The sequence below is a fragment of the Cebidichthys violaceus genome, unplaced genomic scaffold, assembly GCF_023349555.1.
Source record: "Cebidichthys violaceus isolate CVI_PGR_0920_01 unplaced genomic scaffold, fCebVio1.0.p SCAF_49, whole genome shotgun sequence".
In the NCBI taxonomy this organism is placed as follows: Eukaryota; Metazoa; Chordata; class Actinopteri; order Perciformes; family Stichaeidae; genus Cebidichthys; species Cebidichthys violaceus.
In genome coordinates this window covers 500,644-521,464 of record NW_027176694.1, presented here as the reverse complement: position 1 = coordinate 521,464, position 20,821 = coordinate 500,644, and the positions used below count along the sequence as shown (strand labels likewise).

Genomic DNA, 20,821 nt, shown 5'->3' with positions numbered 1-20,821 from the left:
AGATTTTCCCCTTGCCAGTGATCAAACTTGAATCGACGCGCTGCCAGTTCGTAAAACTGGAATGGCTTTTGGAAACCTGGGGGGAATGGTTGACTATGGGAACGCTTGTTCTGTCAGTCTGCGAGCCCACTGCGGAAACACACCAGAGTTTATTGGTCCAAGGCAGTGATGATGAAAGAGGCCAAAAGGTCAAAATGCCCTCGAGGCCTGAAGCAGGTGAGCGCACCTACGCACATGTGAGAGGGACTGTTTCACCTCAAGCTCTCGTGTTACCTCACACTTTGACCTTTGTGTCTCTTCACCCATTGGCTCTATTCATTGCATTCAAAATCCACAGCAACACCTGTGGAACTTTTCTTTCAACCAGTGAAACAAATGCCACATTTCTATTGAAGTGACCATGTCCATTGTCATCAGGCAAAGATGCTCAGATAATGTGTACAATAGTAACTCCCTTATTCTTTGATGTGTAGGATTAGAATGACGTTTTAACCTGCTGCAACCTTGTCTCCTACAAAATGACGTTTGAAACCGTTGGTTAATGTTGTAAATTTAAACAAAACTACTTTGGTAACAAGAAATTAACTAGCGAGAAATCAACAATAGCAATCTTCCCAAAGTGCTCGGATGTCCATCAAAATAAATAACGTCAAGTTTAAATCTCTTTTGTCCTGTTGGCTGTATTTCTTCCACTGAGCAGGAGTCTACCTTCTAAAGAGCTGTTGACTCACCAGACAATTCCTTCAGAACCCACATTGCTCAAACCTTCACATGCACTCTCTTCCCTATAGTTTATACAGGCAGATGCCAAAGCAATCAGAAAGTATGGTTTTCCCCCTCTCTGGCTGTAATTATGTTTAATGACCACGTTTGTGTATCCTTCGCCATCAGCCTCGGCGCAGGAAGCACGGCCAGGTGTTGCTGTCAGTACTCAGCAGAATAACTGGAGGTGAGGGAGAAAACCATGTGTTTGCGGGTGATTTTTAATTGTATTTGTCTATGTCTGCTACCTCCTCCTCTTCCTGACCAGAAAAGCCCCACGGGGATAAACAAGAGTCAAAACACAGACAAGAAAAAGAGAGAAATGACGGCTGTGTACGAAGCAGACCGCGTGGATCCTCATCATACGTTAAGGCAGCTTCCTCAGCGCCGTGTGTTTGTGTGTGAGTCAGGACCACGCATGTCATTAAGTTGCAATAACAAGAGATTTACGTCTATAAAACATCTGGTTCAAGTGGGGTCATGAAGAGTTGATGAGGAGAGGTGGTGAAATGAAGTCAAAGGCGGTTGGCACATTTATTTCAGAATCATTAATCATTCTGTTAATATTACAACGAGTTATCATGTCATTACGTCACCAGTATTATTTCTGTGCTCTCTTTCATTATCTGCAGAGCATATACAGGATCATCCAGACACTCTCTCAGATCATGGCCTTGACTGTTTGCCCTTCACCTGCTGAAAACCAAGAAAGAGTCCATTGGTGGAAGAAGCACTCTGAACTTTTACTTTGGTAAAAGTAGCAATACCACCAGAGTAAAAGTCTAAAAGTCATGCATTCAAAATTTAAAAAAAAAGCACAATAGTACATTCAAAATATACTAAAAGTACAAAAAGTAATAATGCACAATGCAGAGTGTTCCATTTCAGATTGATGTAGATCATATTATTGGGTTAGATATAGAAAAAGTGTCACTTAAATGTTGCAGCTGGTGAAGGTGGGGTTAATGTGGAGTACTTTATATACTGCAGGATAGATTGTAAATGTCTCCCTGGTGATTAATTAAGTCTTATCTTGAACTATAGCAATACATCAGAATTTACTTGTTGATTCTATTTTGTATTATCAATCTAAATCTGCAAAGTAGCTAGAACCTAAAGTTACCAAATAAATAATGTCAAAATTGTACTTAAGTACACTGCTTGAGTAAATGTTCTGCTTCCACCACAGATAGCTTTCATCATAACTGAAGGTGCAATTAAAGCCTTATCACTGCTATACCGATGCAGGAACTTTAGATTTATTATTATTATTTTTAGTAATGGTAGTGGATGGGCTCCATGGTTATGGTTATGTCTGCTATATATATATATATATATATATATATATATATATATATATATATATATAGATATATATGGTCGGTCTGTCCACAGACACAGATATATAATAATAAAACAATTGGATGGATTGCCATTAAATTTGTCATTTAAATGTTTCACTCAGGATAAATAATAACGACTAAAAAGTCAAGATTTCTGTTTGTCCGATACTGTGGTTTATGACCAAATACCTGCAGAACTACTGGCATTCCCATTCCTCCAGTCAACATGGCCCTTCACTTCATCCTCCAGCATCTGGACTCCTCAGGATCCATACGCCAGGATCCTGTTTGTAGACTTCAGCTCTGCCTTCAGTACCGTCATCCCGTCTCTGCTGCAGGACCGATTGCCGGACAAGTATCATTCGCTCTGCTGAGAGGCTGATTGGCTGCAATCTGCCGTCCCTCCACGACTTGTTCGCCTCCAGGACTCTGAGGCGGGCAAGAAAGATTGTAGCCGACCCCCTCTCACCCTCTCACCCTGGACAGAAACTCTTTGAGTCCCTTCCCTCTGGCAGGAAGCTGCGGTCCATCAGGACCAAGAACCTCATGCCGATAAAGCCCAAGATTCTGATTCTGATTCTGATTAGAATACTTTGTGTTTAGGCCCACTTTGCATAGGAGACATGGTGAACGTGGCAAACATGATACCTGCTAAACACCAGAACGTTAACATGGTCATAGTGAGCGTGCTCACATGCTAACGTTTAGCATTTAGCTCCAAGCACTGCTGTACCTAAGCACAGCCTCACGGAGCTGCTGTGGCCTGTGGGCTCTTAGTGTTGTTTTGATGTTCCTCTCTTTCTCTATTCGAGGTTAAACTGCCAGGAGTGTTGCAACCCATGTAGGCGTTTTAGATTTGTTAGCTGGGGGGAAAATAAAGTAAAGTGTGGGCGTAGCAATTATCACACAAAGGCTTGTACTGGCACATCTCCTGGAGGGATGTTTTTTTTTCGTTTGATTTGCTTGTAGTGCTGTATTTTGCAAAATGGGGCCTATACCTGGTTCATGAAAGCCTTTAATATGCACTTGGTTTTCTAACCACCTGTTGTACTGTAGTGGGAGCACAGGGAGTGCTCCAGTTCAATGTTTGTGCCCGGTGCTGCCACTGCTAGGTATTAACAGATTTTGAACGAGACATATCGCAACGGTAGGTTTTAGCCAAGCTTTTTTGCCGTCGGATGAGAATTATTTTTTCAAATCTGATCAATGACAACATCCAGCTGTTCCAGTACTGTGATTAGCCTTCAACGGTCGGGCTGATTGTGTTTCCCAAACCCTCCCAGCATTCCTCATGCCCTCCCACTGCCAACTGGCGTCCTGCCTCAACCCTCGAAAAAATAACTTCCTTCTCCTGGTACAGAAACAGATGGCAGATGTTTGTCTTCCAGATTAGTCATTCAAACACAGACTGAAAGCCTGATAAACAAGGTGATCAGGAAGGGTTCATCTTTGGTCCGCTGTGTAAGGACACGCTTTGGCCGAAGTCATCAATCAATATCAAACGAATGCAACTACTAAACCAAGTCTTTCAACGTTCCCTTCCTTATTCAGCCAGTGACACCTGTTTTTCTTTTTACCGGTTACCAGGTTGCAACATTTTAATCAAAATGTTTTGGTGGGTTGCCTATGGTTGCGTGCCACCAATCAATCAAACAGGATGAGGCATATGAGCTCAGGTCTTGGGTTCACAGAACTCGTCAGGTCGGTGCGTTTGGCAGCAGCAGCAGCAGTGTTGACTCTGAACCTTGAGGACAAAGTAGCGTGTCACTGAGTCCCCATGTCGCCCCATGTGCACCTCAGCAGCCTGTTGATATGTATTGGTCGGTGGCCTATGTTTCGTACTCCTGCAGACAGGTGTCAAATGCGATGGAGATAGTATTGTATTTAGTGCAGCTGAAATGACGATAAATAGGAGAAACGCCCAAGGGTTCTTAGTATGCTGTACCTGCTGTTTTGTACGCTCAACAGTGAACAGATGAGTCTATCAGCGAGGAGACAATATCAAAGTATCCTCTAATAGCAGTGTGACTGGACCAAATTGACACACAGCCACAATATGGCATGATTAATGGGAGACGTGACGTTTGAATGCAGCAGGTTCAGACATATCCTCCATTCTTTCTGTTAGAAAGTAGGCTGGCTTTAGGGGTAACAATGAGGGCAAAGGCACAACAATGTAACTTGATCCACATACAAGTCCTGAAAACCATGAAAGTGTGATATATACAGCACTGCATGAGGACTCAGCGTTTCAACTGCCCTCCACACTCTCTATAGGCTCTTATCTTCTCCGTTCTGCAGACACTGACTTTATCAGTCCAAATGTCTTTACACACTTGGCACGAGCCCAGCCTTGGCAAAAAAAAAAAAAGTCTGTCTTCAAATGCGTTCACTTCAGGGTTCAGACTCCCTTTATCTCAGTGACGCACGCTGGCAGGGAATCGTTGATAATAAAGACGAACACATAATCAAGGCAATTTGAAAAACTGAAAGTAATATGTCGCTGTGGATGCCTGTGACTCTGGAGGACAAGAAGGTTTCGAGGCAAGACGGTAGTGAGTTTGGAGCAGTCGCCTCATCAACATGAGGTATATGGACTGAGGGTTGACTAATCTTTCTTCCACTTCCAGAATGCCATGCAGGGTATATCTCACTGTCAAAGTTTCTGCTGCCATATGTTGCATAATCTGAAACAGTGTGAAGGCTGAAGGTTGACCTTGGCTTTGAAACATCCTCGCTCCTGTCGCAGCTCTCAGACACACCAAGTCGTAAAATCATCTCAGTTGCGTTTACGTGACAAATGTCATGACTCATCAAAAAACTGGATGGATAGTACAAATTGTACATGGTACAATATGTGAACTGTTTATTTAAGACCGAACAAATTCCTGGGAATGTTGCTCGCTCAGTGTGACTTAGTTACTGTAGACGTATTATTATTATTATTATAACTGTTACAGCTATATCTCCTGGTGCTACTATTACTTTAGCTACTTTATGTAACTTAGTTCTGGGAATAAGTTGTTTTGTAGACAGTTCACCAAGAAAATAACAATTAATATGAATGAACTTACGGGAACTTACACGTTTATTACGATAATGCTATAGGTTAATTTAAATTGAGTTGAGTCTTACATGCCTTTTAATATGCAAGATGCTAATATGAATAACCCTGTAGCCTGATCAATACACTGAAGTCTTAAATCTCTTAATAACTATCGTACAGATGCCATGAATTACCCAATGCAACTCCTGCTACAATACTGTTTGAAACTATGTCGTTATTCTTTCGTACTTGATCTTTATTTAATAGAAAAGTTAATGCATAAAAAAAAAAAAAGTACTTTAGTTTGTTTGTATATTTCATGTGTTCCTATATTTATATATACTGTACTGTATATACAGTATATATGCCATGCACCTGTTGCAGGATGATACTACGGAGGGACTTTGCACGTCTCAAGACCTTCAGAGAATTATTGGAAACAATAAAAAACGGCCTCATTGATAAGAAGACTCCGCTTCTCCTTAAATTACCGTAAGTGACTATATAGGCAGAGGGTGCGAGCAGAGCTCACTGGTCAGACCTGCGCATCCACTTGTTGAGTTCACAACACTTCACCGTCGCTCTATTTAAAGAGGCAACAACATGGCACGCGCTGGTCTGGTCAAACGGGAGTCGGTGGAAACCGAGATGCACAAGTCCGAAGACAAAATAAAAACCTTCGTTTACACCAAGAAGAGGGGCTACGATGTTACCCGGAACCCCCCCTTGAACAAGGTCAGTGTGGAGACAGTTGTGTGAGTTGTCGGCTTTGTTTCCGTGAACGGCAAGGTTGACAGGCGAACTGCTGCTGCCTTCAGGCGCTGTAGGAAATATTAGGGGCTGCAACGACAACCCTCGATGCGATGGTCTGTAATATCATTGCTAGGTCACGAAGTTTAGCTAACTTTCAGGGAGTGGAGATGCTCAACCAGTGATGAGCTAAAGGCCCACAACAGCGTCTTTGCTAATAAGTTACTACAGTGCTAATGCTAAAGATGAACACCTAGTTTACTAAGATTCCATTTCCCACGCAATTTTTGACGTTCATTATCATCTTCACCACACAAGCAGCAACCATCAATACTGTTTGATGCATGGCACATGTATTTTATAGTTTATTAAGCTGTATACGTCCTCTTGTTGACATTTCTGGACCACCGTTCAGAGAACTCGAGAAGCAACTGAACGCAACATTATCCAGGAGGTTTAGGTATCAGCTTTGGAAAGCGGTTATATTTAGATTTAAAGAGACCAAACGGCGCAGTCACACAGAGAGGAGCTTTTGTTAGTATTGCCCCGTCACGTATTGCTTTACAAAGACTCTTGCGATGTGTCAGGAGCTTAACATAATGAATGGAGAATCAGGCCTGCTGTGTGCTCACTGTGGAAGCTATATCTTGTCAAGTATAGGCCAAATGTTTTTAGATTAAAAGTTGTTTTCACTGTCTCTTCTTGTGGTAAAATGAGGAACGGAGTTTGCAGTTGCTTAATCATGGAACAAATATTGCTGAGCAGCTTCCTCGTGGATCGTGAGATAAGCGGAAGACTGTGGGCGGCTGAGATTTCCAACATGATTCATCTGACCAGCCCTTTGCTGTTGGCTTAGCCTGATGTCATTTTTTTTTTTTTTTTTTTTGACCATGCTAAACAATAAAAGCCTCTGGCAGCGTTTGAGCCTTTCCAGTGTTTTCTCTTGGTTTGTGTGGCAGCACGGGGCCCCAGAGGTCAAGCTGTGGTGACAGCGTCTCTGTCCATGGTGCTGACTGACCATCTGAACAACTGGCTGGATTCTCAGGGCCACTCTCATGTCGAGTGTGACCTGCGAGCAGAGCCTGGCCTGACTGCTCTTTGTCAAAGTCGGACTAATTTTAGAACACTTGAACTTTCTATTTCTTCCCTCTGAGTTGTGTTTCTCCGGGCCGCCCTCACCGGCCAACTGTAGGCCTGTCGGCGTCTAATCTTGAATCTGTTCATGGTTTGTTTCTCCGTGAGTTTGCAGCAATACAATAGTCTAATCGCTATACATGTTTAGTTTCAAAGCCGCTCCGCTCTGATAAAGGCCGCAGTCAGTTTTCCACAGTTGGGCGGTGTAAACAGGGAGCCCGATAAGTGAGACAGTGGAGTTCAAACAGGCCAGTGTCTGTGGAGCGAGGAGTGGCGAGCTGGTGTGGCGGCACAGAGGCGCACTTGTTAGCGCAAGTTAATGACTCCACTGCTGAGACCGCCACATGCTGCACATCAACCCCCCCCCCACCCTGTGTGTTTGTTTTCACGTGTGCAAGCGTGCGTGGTGTGGTGGGGCGAGGTGAAGCGTGTGCACCGATTGCTTTATGACTAATAAGACTTATTAAGTTAGGGCACCCTGTTGCGCTCAACCAGAGACACGTCTTGTTTGTTTAAACATTCTTCACACAGACGTGTAGAAATGTAACAAATCATTTGGGATGAATTTACCAAAAACAAACTATGTTGTGTCACTTTAGAGGAAGTCATTTGAATTTGCATTGCGGCACAAAACAGAAGGTTCTGTTCTTGTTGCATTAAAAAAAAAAAAAAAAAGCAACATCCTCTTTTAGACATAAGGTAATGGTTTATGGGAAACGGGACCCTAATCAGGAGACACACCAGCACTGTGATTTATTATTAAGCACTGACACATCCTGCACAACCTGATGATTACCAGCAGCGACAGCGGCGCTGGTGTTGTTTTCACCTTGTGAGTCTGTGAGTGTGTCGTCATGGCGAAACGTGGTCCCGGAGACACACCTGCTGTACTGGTTTTGAGTACTTTGCTAGCTGTTATTATCTCTGTTATATGTCAGTATGTATGTATTTTTCTTGAGTGTCATCTTTAATGTTGAAACCGCCCTTTGATCTTTGTTCAGAGAGCTAACTGAGCTGATTTCCAATAGTTTCTTCTTAAAATCTGGTCAGACTGAGGCGATGGCTGGTTGTTACGGAGGTCAAACTGGGACCTATAGCTTCAGCGCCTAATCCTGGCCCAGTAAACTGTTTGTTTACGTCTCAATTTACACCTTGGGGCCCTGAATGGACCCAGTGTACAACAGGACTCTTAAAGAGGGCGAGATGGGTTGACCTAAAGTCACGGGTCCGGCCTGGCACTCAGGATGTTTCGCCGTATTTTGTGTGTTTTATTAAAGGTCTGTTGAGAACCAGGCCTCAGATACTCACATGTGGAACCTTTACTAGAACAGTAAAGACGTGTTTGAAGCATAAAATAGAGACACAGAAATATCATTTTACTAAAATTTTGAGACGCGCCCTCCCTCATCCGTTGTACTCACTGTCCTCTTTCTTGCTCATTCCTCTTTCTCTTAATTTCCTTCGTTTTTCTGTGAGTAATGTTAAGAGTAAATGTTATGAGAGCCACAGTTCTTTGTTCCTCTGTTTACAAGAAGGCTGAGTATGGCCAACTTTAAAAAGGGAGGAGAACTCCCTTTTTAAAGTTGGCCATCTTAAATGAGCTCACATTTAATTTTGTTACATTGTTTTGTGAAACAAATGTGCTATAATGAGATTAAACTGGCCTTGAAGCGACCAGGATCTGAGGAGCCACTGTGTTTTTTTTATGTTTTATTTAATTTTATTTATTATGACAAGCTCAGATATCTTGCTATAACCTTTGATGACATATGCCACCATTTTAAGTGACTATAAAATCACCTTATTTTGATCAGAGGAAATGCAAAAAACACAACTATTCCTACACTTAGAAGGCATTTAGCTCATGTGGGTCGGTGGTTGTGTCTGATCCACATGAGCCTCTCGTCACTCCGTTAAAGGTTTGCTATGCAGCCAGGTGAACCGTCCACTGTCAGCCCCGTGCATGAACCGGGGCCGAGGAAATTGGAGGAGAAGCTAGGAAATGACTGCTAAAGAGAGTTTAGTGGCCAGGCACAGGCAGGCCTCTGTGGCTCATTATTGCCCCTCCCTCTGATTTCGGCGAGCCCCTCGGGGCCCAGGCATGTTTACCTCCCTGGGCCGGCCCACTTCACCCCTAACAGGAGCCAGTCACAGCACAACCTGCTAATTGATGCTGAGGGACGCGGCGCTGAAAGCAGCCTGTCCACACATCTGCAGGCTTGGATTTCCTTTTAATCCCCCACCCCCCCCCCCAGTCCCACGCTTATATGCGCTGGGCTGATGTGTACGCACGCAACCAACCAACCAACAAACCAACCAACCAACCAACCTGCTACGCAAGCAGCCTCACCTTGCTCTGCGGCACCAACGCTCCCTCCTGCCTCTCTGGAGGTAGAACCGGATATCATAGGTGTGTTTTGTGTGTGCGCTCGCTGCGCAATAAAGAGACGAAGTGGGGTGCGAAGGGCGTAGAAAGGGTTCTCTGTGGCGAGGAAGAGAGCGCTGGCCGCCCTCCACAGACGACCTCTGTCCCCCCCCGGCTTGATCACGCGTTAATGAGGCATCTGTGTGGATCCCGGCCCCCTCAGCGCGTCGCTCTGACGCTGGTTCCGCCTGCCGGGGCCTTGGAAAACAACAACAACAACAACAACAACAACAACAACAGGCTCCTTAAAAAGAAAATGCTCTTAGCGCCCAATCAGGGATGCCGTTTCACCTCAAGCGCTCGGCCGAGCTGCCGGTGTGTCGGCGGGCCAACAGATGCCCATTCACAGGCTCTCTACTGTGGGTGGAAGTGACTGTAACAAGTGCAGTCAGTCATAAAGGTTTAAGAGAATGAGAACTGAAGCTCTGGCGGTTCAACAAAAACAACATCAAACCTGATACAATACAGTCGTGAGTAATGAAACGGTGCAAGCTCTCAGCGCTGAATCCCAAGAACTCTTGCGGATCCCCTCCGTTAAGCAGCGATGTTTTTCGTTTATCGAGGTTTTTGAGAATCGCTAACACGAAGCACCGCTTGAGCCCGCGAACGCTGAATAAAACGGAGAGCTGCAATTGGACGTCCCGTTTGCAACCACAGATGAAAGCCTTCAAGTAAGCGTCTCTGTTGTTGGCGAGCGGCTCATCAACAGCGTATCTGATTGGACATCGAGGATGGTGCCGGTGCGCCAAATGGCGACGGTCCTGATAACCTTCTGCAGCGACTGGAAGTAATTAGGCTCTCATGTTAGATTTCATCTGGTTTGGCCGCTACGCTCGTCGATCCCCCCCCCCCCCTCACCAGGTTTGCATTTTCTTCTAACCCGAGACCGCCATAAATAGATTGAGCAACAAACAAACAAATGGCAACAAAATATGCCCAGCTTTTAATTCTGAGATGGAAATATTTCTGTTTCTTCGTGGCTCTCTGAATCCTCTTTCCCTTAGTTATGTGTCACGTTTTGTTGGTTGCTGCGCTGCGTCTGACACGCCGAGTTTTCCATGTGAATCGTAATGCGCTCCAGCCGGCCTGCGTTTCTAGCAAGGACTGATAAGGGTTTTTATAGCCGCGCATGCACTCTAGTAGAATTACGTCACAATTGGTAAAAGGTGCCGGTGAGACAACAGCTGGATGACCCGACGCTGACTTCAGCCGATGCAGTCTGGAGCTTTGATGAGTCACTGTGTCAGCGTGACACGAGGACGAAGTGTGTTTTCTGCCCAGTCAAGACTTATAAAAGCTTGATGCTGACCATTTGCGCCGGTGAAGCATTACAGCAGTGCTCTGTTTGTGCTGCTAGCCGAGGTTCCCATGGACCTCGCTAATCCTTCTACATTTATCAGTCTTGTCAGCTTTCTGGACCCGATCCTTCATACGATCAACATTTCACATCCTAAGGAAAATCCTCTCATGGATATTTGTGATGAAAGAGCAGGGTTTTCTTTTTGAAATGCAAGCGTTTCTTGCCTCGATAAGATAAGGGGAGTAAACATTGAGCTCTTAATGATGCTTATTCTGGCAGATGTCAGGTTTTACCCCATGAGCCCTGAAATAGTTTCACATTTTGGAAAATACAATTCAGGGCTGTTCGATTACGGCAGAAACTTTGGAAACATTTTGTACAGTTTAAGTTAAGTTAAATGCATCAAACTGATGCACTTTCAGAGCAAAACTAAGAGACTAGTTCAAGAACTTTGTGCTTTTGTAAACAGTGAGAGCATAATTGCGTGACGGTGTGCGGCACAATGATCTTTTCATCTTGTTCTATCTTGTTTTCATAAACTTTGACTTAAAGCAGTGACGCGTCAAGACTCCAGGAAGTGATTGCACATAACTCCCTGTAAAACAGCAAATTGTACTTTTGATTTTAGAGATATCGCATGTTAATTAGTGAGAGTAAGAAGTGGCATGTCGGAAGAGTTTTAGCCATACTAGCAGTCGTCAACCACTTTTTCTAAGTATATCTAAGTATTGGATAAGGATTGCCATGAGGGTTTGTACAGATGTACCACAAGACTGATCTCATGTTAGCATGCTAAAATTAAGACGGTAAACGTGGCAAACATGAGATCAGGTAAATATCGGCATGTTAACATTGCCGCTGTGAGCATGTTAGCATGCTGATGTTAGCATTTAGCACAGCCTCACAGCGTCAGAGCGTCTTTCATGGCAAATGTGCGTAGCTACGTTGCTACTCACAGTTTTGATGCTGTGTTTCATTTGAACTGGGGAAACAGGAATTTACGTGTTCCCAGTGTTCCCTGAAGTTGGATTTCCGACTCGGAAAATCGGACGAACCCCACCGACCCCGACCTCAAAATCCAAGATGGCTGCTCCGTGCATCGACAGTAAAAAAGCTGTAGTAATATGATGGCTGGAGCAAACACCAAGTTTTCTCACTGGTCCTACTGGAACGCAATCCACTCTGGCGTGACGTCATTCCCAGCTCCTAATCCCGACTTTCGAGGTAAATGGAATATAGAGTAACTTTTCAAAAGGCTATAGCATAGGGGATTCTGACATCAGCGTCTCTGGGTGGGGCAGAAATGAAGTGAGAACGCTAGTGTGTGTGTGTGTGTGTGTGTGTGTGTGTGTGTGTGTGTGTGTGTGTGTGTGTGTGTGTGTGTGTGTGTGTGTGTGTGTGTGTGTGTGTGTGTGTGTGTGTGCGCGCGTGTGCGCGCGCGCGCGTGTGTGTTACGACAGCGGTTGTGCGAGGTTGAACTCGATGATGTTGGCAGCGAGATTACAAGCCTTCATTTAACTGAGCGGTGAAAATAGAACAAACCATTCTCTGTTCAGACTTTACGCAGAGCAGCTGCACTTGTCGATCCCCTTCACTAGGTGGACCGCCAGAGCTCCATAGATGATGTGAGTGAGTGTGTGAGTGAGTGAGTGAGTGAGTGTGTGGGTTGTCCCAGGTGTGGCCAGGTGTTCCAGTTTGACCGCACGCATTGCCGGTGACCAGACATTCCTCTGATGGACTGGAGTGCATCGGCCAGACAGAAAGAAAGTGCACCTTCGTTCCCCTCCAGTAACCAACCCCAACTTGAGCCTTACACACACACACACACACACACACACACACACACACACACACACACACACACACACACACACACACACACAGAGGCACCTGTAGACACGAACACATACTCTAACATCTTCATAAACCAGTTTAAATAGCTTAACCTGTGGGCCCCGTAAGTGCTTTTATCAGTGTTTTCTTCAGGGCTGGCTCAAATAAAGTGTAATATGATCACACTGTCAATTCACCTGTCTCTGCACACACACACGCACACACACACACACACACGCACGCACGCACGCACGCACACACACACACACACACACACACACACACACACACACACACACACACACACGCAGTGTGATGCTGTGTTTAATCAGCAGCAGGTCCCTCTAAATAGCTCGACCTCCTCAGCTCACTTTTGTGTGTTTTTTTTGTCAGGTGGTCCTCATTCATGAGAGGACAACGGAGGAGCCATTAGCTTGTCCCAGACAGACAGACAGAGAGAGTAGGAGACAGTCTGAGCCTCATCACCTTCCTATGAAGCTCATCTCAAGCATCCCCTTCTACCCCCCCCCCCCCCCCTCCCTTCTCTTCAATGCTGCTTTTGTCTCTTATTTGAGAGTCAGAGTGGCGGAGGTCTTGTCGTGTCTTCACAAAGACCCAGCAGCAAGAATTTAAAGGTAGTATTTGGTTTCAGCGTCCTGCAACTTAGTGGATATATGGACATGATGTACAAATGGTTTTCCCAAGCACAGAGAGATGGCTATCACTGAGACTCATGCTGTGTTGATTGACAGGTTACGTGGTAACTTTGACATGCTAATTTTTGCCGTTGACCAATAGTAAACCATCCTGACCAAAGCTGACCCTTTGAGGGAACTGAGAGCTGGAGAGTCCAAAATGAAAGAAGCTTCCGAACCAATCATCTTGTGAACGTGGGTGGATGAATTTTGCTAGCATCACCCCTCCCCTGACTCCAAATGCTCCCATAGCAGATCCAACACAAAGAAGGATGTTAAAAAAAAAAAGTGTACTGTAGCTGTTTCCCTCTTAAGTAAAGAGCTGTGCCCTTGACCGTTAACCGTAAGCTACAGCCTTTACTGGTGGCAGTGTTACGGCCCGTTTCCTGTATTTTAACAGTAGTGATGTTTTCTTTGCAAAGAGACAAGTTCTTTTCTTCGACATTTTTACTGTCTGGGTGCATTTTAGAGAGGCGGCTGCCAAGTAGGTGGTCAATTGTTTCCGAAAAAACGTTTCTGTCGTCACAGAAACTAGCAGTGACAACAGGAAAACACAGTGGGGCCCCCACATTATGGTGGAGCTCCATTAGTGGAGTACCAGAGGTGAGAGGTGAGACTGGCTCACTGCTGTTTTACAAAAAAAAAACTGAAGGCGGCTGCGATTCTACCAATGCAAAGTGAGCTGTAATTCACCCGTTTGCTGTTATTTTTGCGACAAATTGGAAATACATTTGAGATTTCCTGTGCTACTAAAACAGTTCATCCAGCGGACACTTGTTGTTCGCTACCTTGTAACACAAGTCACAAGGATTTTGCTTCCGATAAGGAGGCAGTGTGAAACACCTGACTGAAGTCGCACATGGCTGTCGAGGCCAATACCGTCATTTGGACACGGCCAATGAATGCTGAAGCCCAAAGTGAATTGGCTTGGAAGACTTGGACAGTTTTCCGGCAACACTCAGGCTCCTAAGGGACCTGGACTGTGGAGCATGAAAGGGCTGCCTCAAGGGGATTGGCCATGCGTTTGAAGAGCCCTGCATGTCCGCTATACCTCCACCCACTCAAGGCCGCCCTCCCTAAGTCAACAGCGGCTCGGTTTCCAAGGCTGTTTGACCAACAAGCGTGTCTGTGCATTCACAAGTTGACACCTCCTGATTTAAGGAGCCGCCGCACTTTCATATTTGCTCAGGAAGAGGAATCTAAGACGCTCTTTTTTTTGGTGGGCCTCAGAGCTCAGTGTTGCTAGGCGGGGATCATGAGCGAGAGGTAAATTAGAGTGACTTTCTGCTCACTAATGGCAGATTAGAACAAGAGATGCGCTGTTGTAGTCCGTCTTAAAAGCTTTGGTGAACTCTGGGCTCTTTACTTCTGGTTATGCCAACTTCACCTCAAGTTTTTTTTCACCAGCATTTTCTGCCTTGTTCATTTAAAGCGAAATAAAATAAAAATATCTTCAAAAATGAAGTCCGAATAAATCACAAATTCCATGTTTAAAATATAATTACAGAAATATGCCACATTTCCCACCATGACTTACACAGAGGGGTTTCCTCTCCATCTGCATTGGCAGTCTTGAGCGTAACGATCTACTTTTCAACAGTAAAGATGCTAAAATATTGCTTTGGTTATTTCCTGTTGCTCCTGGAATCCTCAGTAACCACATCACAGGACTAGTTTAAGTCCCCAGAAGGAACTGCCAATCGCTGCTAGAGCTCATCATATGGTATAGAGTCCCAAATAAACCAAAAAGCTAAGTTTGTTTACTTAGAGGCAGCATCGCTTACCTGATATAATCTGAAGCAAATGTAGGGTGTAATGACGTTTTTTTTTTTTTTTCTTCTTCTCTTTTTACCAGAAACACACAGACTGCAGTGTTTTATCAAGACCTGCAATCAAACAAACAGTGACATAGGTCAAGCTCTTTTCCTCTAAACCAAACATATGAAATGAATCTTAAAAAGCCGGCACACAGAGCTCCCTTTCTGCCTCGACTGCTCCTCGTTTCGCTTTTTCTCAGTGCTCCTGTCTAACGGCATTATTAGCACAGTGCAGAAATGTTGATCGAGAAAACACTAGTTATCTCTCTGATTAAGTACGTTTGGCCCTGCGAACAAAGTTTTCGAAGCGCCACAGTCCCGGGTCCTGCTAATGACCAGAATTTGTTTCGGAATGAGAGTGCACATGCGGGCCTTCCTTACACGGCACATTTGTTTGGAGGCATTCACTGGGAAAAGCTTAGTCAGGCAGTAAGATCCTGAGAGGAGACGGGTCGGAGCTGATGTGTGCTCTTTCTCTCCCTCCTGAGAGGAAGGCATGGATTTAAAGGGCTTTACTCGCAGGGAGATCCTCTTGAATCCTGCAACGGCTGCCATTTTAGCAGGAAACAGATGGGGGGGGGCATCTGGCCTTTTTAGTGACAAAACCAACGGGGTTTGGACACAATAGGGCAACCTGGTACTCAATGCTGTTCGAATACAAACCTAGGCAGAGGTGAGCGCTTACATGGACAAAATAATAAAGACAGTGACCAGGTATTCAGCTTCCTATTCATCCTTGAATAATAGTCCCAATAAGGCAGTTCGTTGTCATGACTCTCACTCTAAGTAATTCCCTTTTAAACATTTAGTGGCATGTGACCTTTTGCCGAACTTTACCTTTATCTTTTCTACACAAGAAAATTGAGCGTAGCCATTGTGAGATATCAGCCGTATCAAAGTACAAGTCGAGTAAATAATAGACTGTACCGAATGATAACCGTGCTAACCTGGAGACAAATATTTGTTGAACTCATTGGCCTTTGTTTGAGGCGTCGTGTCCGTTCTGCCTTACAAATTATTAACTGTCTCTTTGTGTGTTTCATGTGACGGCCGTGCCCTATACATTCCTGAACTTCTTCCTGTGCCTTTTTATGAAAGATGAACCAATAGCAAATGTAAAGATTAGACATGGACCATAAATTTGAACCTTCCAGTACCACCCAACAGGCTCTAGTCGTAGACTATGTGATTTACTGTAGCTGTATGGGATGTTATTTTAATGATCCACTTCAAACTGTAACTTCTTTACCTTTTATAGTTTCAGTCTTCTCTGGTTAAGATCAGCCTCAGTGCCGTTGTCTCACGTCTAGCGCTGAATGACCCTCTTGTCTGGTGCCTCATACAGGTGCTCTGGTGTTTCCCCCCTCTGGCAGGTTTATTGGGCTCGGTGTGCAGTCCCGTCTGTCACTGAACACTGCCGGAGGACTGAGACGGGAGATAATGAGCTGTCTTTGATTGGCTGTAAGTCCGTACAGGATACGGGGCAGTATGATACACGATTATGGAAGAGATGGAATTAGATGCATCCGCTAATCTGATGAGTTGCCTACGATCATTGCAGAGATCTTTGGGGAATTTCACACTGACGGTTCTACTGACACTCAATCTTCAGTTGGATCTCTGGAGTCCAGAGTCCAGGACTTCGTGGAACCCGTCTTTTGCACGTAGATGTAACAAATCCCTCATAAGGACGTAAAACACCACCGTTTCAAACTTGCTAAAGCACTGACTTCCACCGCGACGTGAAAGTGCATGCTGATTGTTCTATTCTCCGGGCCCGTCCGAGGATTTGAACCTGGGACCCGAGAATCGTACCGCTAGACAAACAGGCCATTCAAAAAGAAAGTTTGTGTGCTTTTTCAGGAGCCTGATTTGGCAGCTTGGCTGTCAATGAGACAGAATGTCAGGACATTGAATGAAAGTAGTGAAAACACTATAATGGTCTTTCCTGCAGTAAAATGAAAAACGGTGGTCTGCAATAGAACTTTTTTGAAAAATGCACAGATGCAAATGATGAAATTATTATTGCCCGAATTCCATTTAGCTGCTTCAGTTTCAGGGTGCTGGTATTGTGCATGCTGACTCACTGTCATGACTCATGACTTACTGGGACAATTGAGTCGAGACATCTTTAATGTTGTAGCACTATGACAGGCAATGGAAAAGCGCCAGTCTGGGATCTGAGTCTGGGACCTCTCACTCCCAACGCTAGAATGATGACCCCAGACCAACAAATCACAAAAGTCCTTTAGATTCATCATCATTAGAGAGTCAGAATCTCTGTTAGATATTGATAAGTCAAAAACACCTGTTAGTGTATTGATAACCGCATGTAGTTGCATCACATAATCATAGATTAATGGCTGATTGTGCATGTCTTTTTGAGTAGTTAATAGCTTTCTAGGCCTTCCATACAAAAAAGCTTTTACACTATAAGTTGAAGATGCTGAATGAATGGCAGCAACAGAAATGTCACCTCTCTCCCCTTTTAATGTGCTGGTCTTTTATGCGCTTTTTGTTTTGCGTTTGTGTTACCATGAAGTTGTTACAGGAGATTCATTGTGGCTATTTGTAATGGAATTTCCACTCGAGAGGGAACTTCCCTTTTTTAATACGGCGTAGGCCGACCTCGCGGTAGCTCTGGAGAGTCTCAAGGTTCCCCTCAGTACGGCAAAGGAACCAACTCTCTCTCCTCCACTGTCTCTGACACACACACACACACACACACACACACACACACACACACACACACTCACACTCACACGTGCACACGCAGTCATGCACTCATGCTAATGTACACCAGGCTGCGCAGGGTTTTCCATTCTTCAGTGCTACACCTGCAGGCAGAGCCCGTAAATAAACCTCCCATTCACTCTCTCTGTGTACAATAGGATCCTTTAAGAAAGTCCTCATTCTTACTTCTCAATGACACTTAAACACTTAAAGTTGGCTTTTATAAAGCGGTTACCGGGTAGTTTTGTTATTTTACGGTCGGCTGCTGCATCGTCTTGAGGACAAATGGAAAAAGGGTGTGCTGTCAGAGAGGTTTCTTTTTAGGGAAACACTGTCACACCTGTCATGTGTCGTATGTGTCAGAGGGCAGAGGTCACGTAGCGTATGATTCTCTGGCATGTGTGTCAGAGAGTAAAAGGGTCATTCGAAGGCCTCTCTGTTTGCTTTTATCTCCTCTGGAAACGAGCACCTGACCTCCTCTGTCACATCGCTGCTCCAGACTTTCTAACTGCTTCTCTCGTCGTCTTCTGAATGTTGAGAAGTTGGACCGTTCGGATTTGCTTTGACCGAGATGTATCGAAGCAAATCTCTATCGAAATGGACTTTTTCAGACTCTTTAGACGTACTGTGAACATTTTTTCTGGAATTTACGGGCTTTTTTTCGTTGTTTTTTTGACTTCCGTGTGGACATGTGCCAACCATGTGCCTGGATGTGCTTCCCCTGGCTCTGCTTTCAGAGGAATCCCTGATTGAGCTGTTTCCAAAGCAGAGCCGCAGAGAGGATTCTGTTTGTCATGCTTGTCCCCCGTCTTAAACATGAGCCGGTGTAAGACCGGCCGGTGCTGTGAGCAGAGGACGCTCATTTTGTATGTGGGTCAGAAGAATCAGCACCGCTGGATATGGGGAGGCGATGCGTATGGATCTAAAGCTGGTCGACAAGTATATATTCACAGCAGAATTGGTTAGTGAGGTCAGGTCGCAAGCTGCAGGGCTCGGGTTACTGTTCCGCTAAAGTAACCTCAGGAAATGACTTAACCTCCGCTCACTCCAGGGGCTCTACGACCTGACGGCTGCTGCACCGCGCAAATGTGAAGTATTCTTTGGGGAAAGGCTTTACAAGGTTGTTCTAGCCGTACGAGGAGCACAGTATAAAACTCATTTAGTCAGTTTATACATTGTGTACACACGATGGATGTTGAAGTGACCACAGAATGCACAGAGGCCTTTAGTGAAGGATTTCATACAGTTTGGAATCTTGTCTCTGGTACGATGAAAGGCATCTTTATAGTTTATGCTACAGTCAAATATTACAAATCATCTCTCTCTCTCTTTGGTGACACAAGTTTCTGGTATTTCTGTATATTTGAGAGGATGCTGAATTTGATTGACAGCTGTATGGGTTGTGTACTATGCAGAACGTCTGCCAACAGATGTCAACTAAACAAAGGGAAACCAAAATATTCCCCCCTCCACAGATGTATTACCTGCTTGTGTTAATTATCTATTTATCTATTAACTTACGGTATTGTTTCGCCGTTAACACGCTTCACCATCCCCTCCACCATCATTGTGCACGGCATTGTGGGACAATGGCGTCCATCTGTTCATCAACATGTGAGTTTTACTATTGTCCACAAATGCCAGACTAAGGCCTGTAATGAATTGATCTCACTGACAAGTGCTGTCTGTGTAGATAAGGCCGGATTTATCTCTGTCCCACAGAGCTCCATTATTGTCCTTGAACTAATAAAAATACATCAATTAGCCGAACCGTTGCCACAAATGTGGATTAATCCAGCACTGAAAACGGCCCTCAACAAAGGCCGTTTCCCCCAGTTTGTCTTTTTAAAGAAAAGTTTCTTACATATACACCTTAATGAGATTCATTGACAATATATTTGTTGACAATATATAGAATAAAATATAGTAAAAGCTATAGAACATGACATCTTTGAGAGTGAAATGTTTTGTTTTTTTACATCCACCGCTATGCGATGATGGAACGGTCATCACGTAGAGCTATTTTGTGAATGCACTATATATCCAGAGTCTGCTTAGAATGAGTATGTGGTTTGCTACAGGTCACATGTCTGTGAGGCCATGTATGAGCCGGTCCCACAGCAGGATGACTGTCCCAGGATGGACGGCCTTCTTATGTTTGCTACCGTTTCCACTTGATCGCTGATGCCTGTAGGAGTTATCCAGTGTAGGATGACCGCCACGGCCGTTCGGAACAATGAGTGCAGTGATGCCGTTAGACTTGCTTCCTCAAAATCAGGAAATGCATTCCTGTGCAGCATGGGCCCAAAAAAAAAAAAAAATGATGGGGTTTAAGTTTACCATGAAACCTGCATAATTTTCCTTTTTTTGAAACCCAAGAACACCTTTGGACCGACTCCATATGTAAGTATAACTTGACTGATCGGCGCTGACACTGATCCCGAGACCCCCCCCATTGTATGAGAGATGTCCTATCATCCAGGGCAAAAAAAAAAAGAAAATAGTGAGCAGACTGTAGAGTTAGAGGTCAACAGTTTGAGCGTGAGGCTCAGTGTTTGTCAGTATTTGCCTCCATTCAGATTCATGGCTGCTGTGTGTTTTGCAGATCAAACGCATGGAGTGAGCATGAACACACACACACACACACACACACACACACACACACACACACACACACACACACACACACACACACACACACACACACACGTGCAGCAGCATACTGGCAGCACACACCTGCACACTCACTCTGATTTCTTAAAAACTTTTAACATTTTCATGCAAGAATTTTCCAAAATGTATGGATTGCTGACTTGTTGCCAGTCAGTCTGGTTACCTGTTATATATGTATTAATTGTTTTCACTGATTTCAACGTAAAGTTGACTTTTGCATCGTGAGATACTTTAACTTTAGGGGTGTTTACACTTTCCTTACACACAGGCAGACTGTTGTGTGTGTTTCATGACCTATTTAATTAAAGGC

General features: G+C 44.5%; 1 protein-coding gene across 1 annotated transcript in view; it reads left to right on the top strand.

The window, feature by feature from the left end:
• Positions 1-5,679: 5,679 nt before the first annotated feature.
• me1 (malic enzyme 1, NADP(+)-dependent, cytosolic) overlaps positions 5,680-20,821 on the top strand; it is a 69,831-nt gene continuing 54,689 nt past the window's right edge. The window contains exon 1 of the mRNA XM_068730066.1: positions 5,680-5,886. Within this exon, the coding sequence (XP_068586167.1) occupies positions 5,755-5,886 (132 nt within the window). The 5' untranslated portion in view covers positions 5,680-5,754. The remainder of the gene's footprint in view (positions 5,887-20,821) is intronic.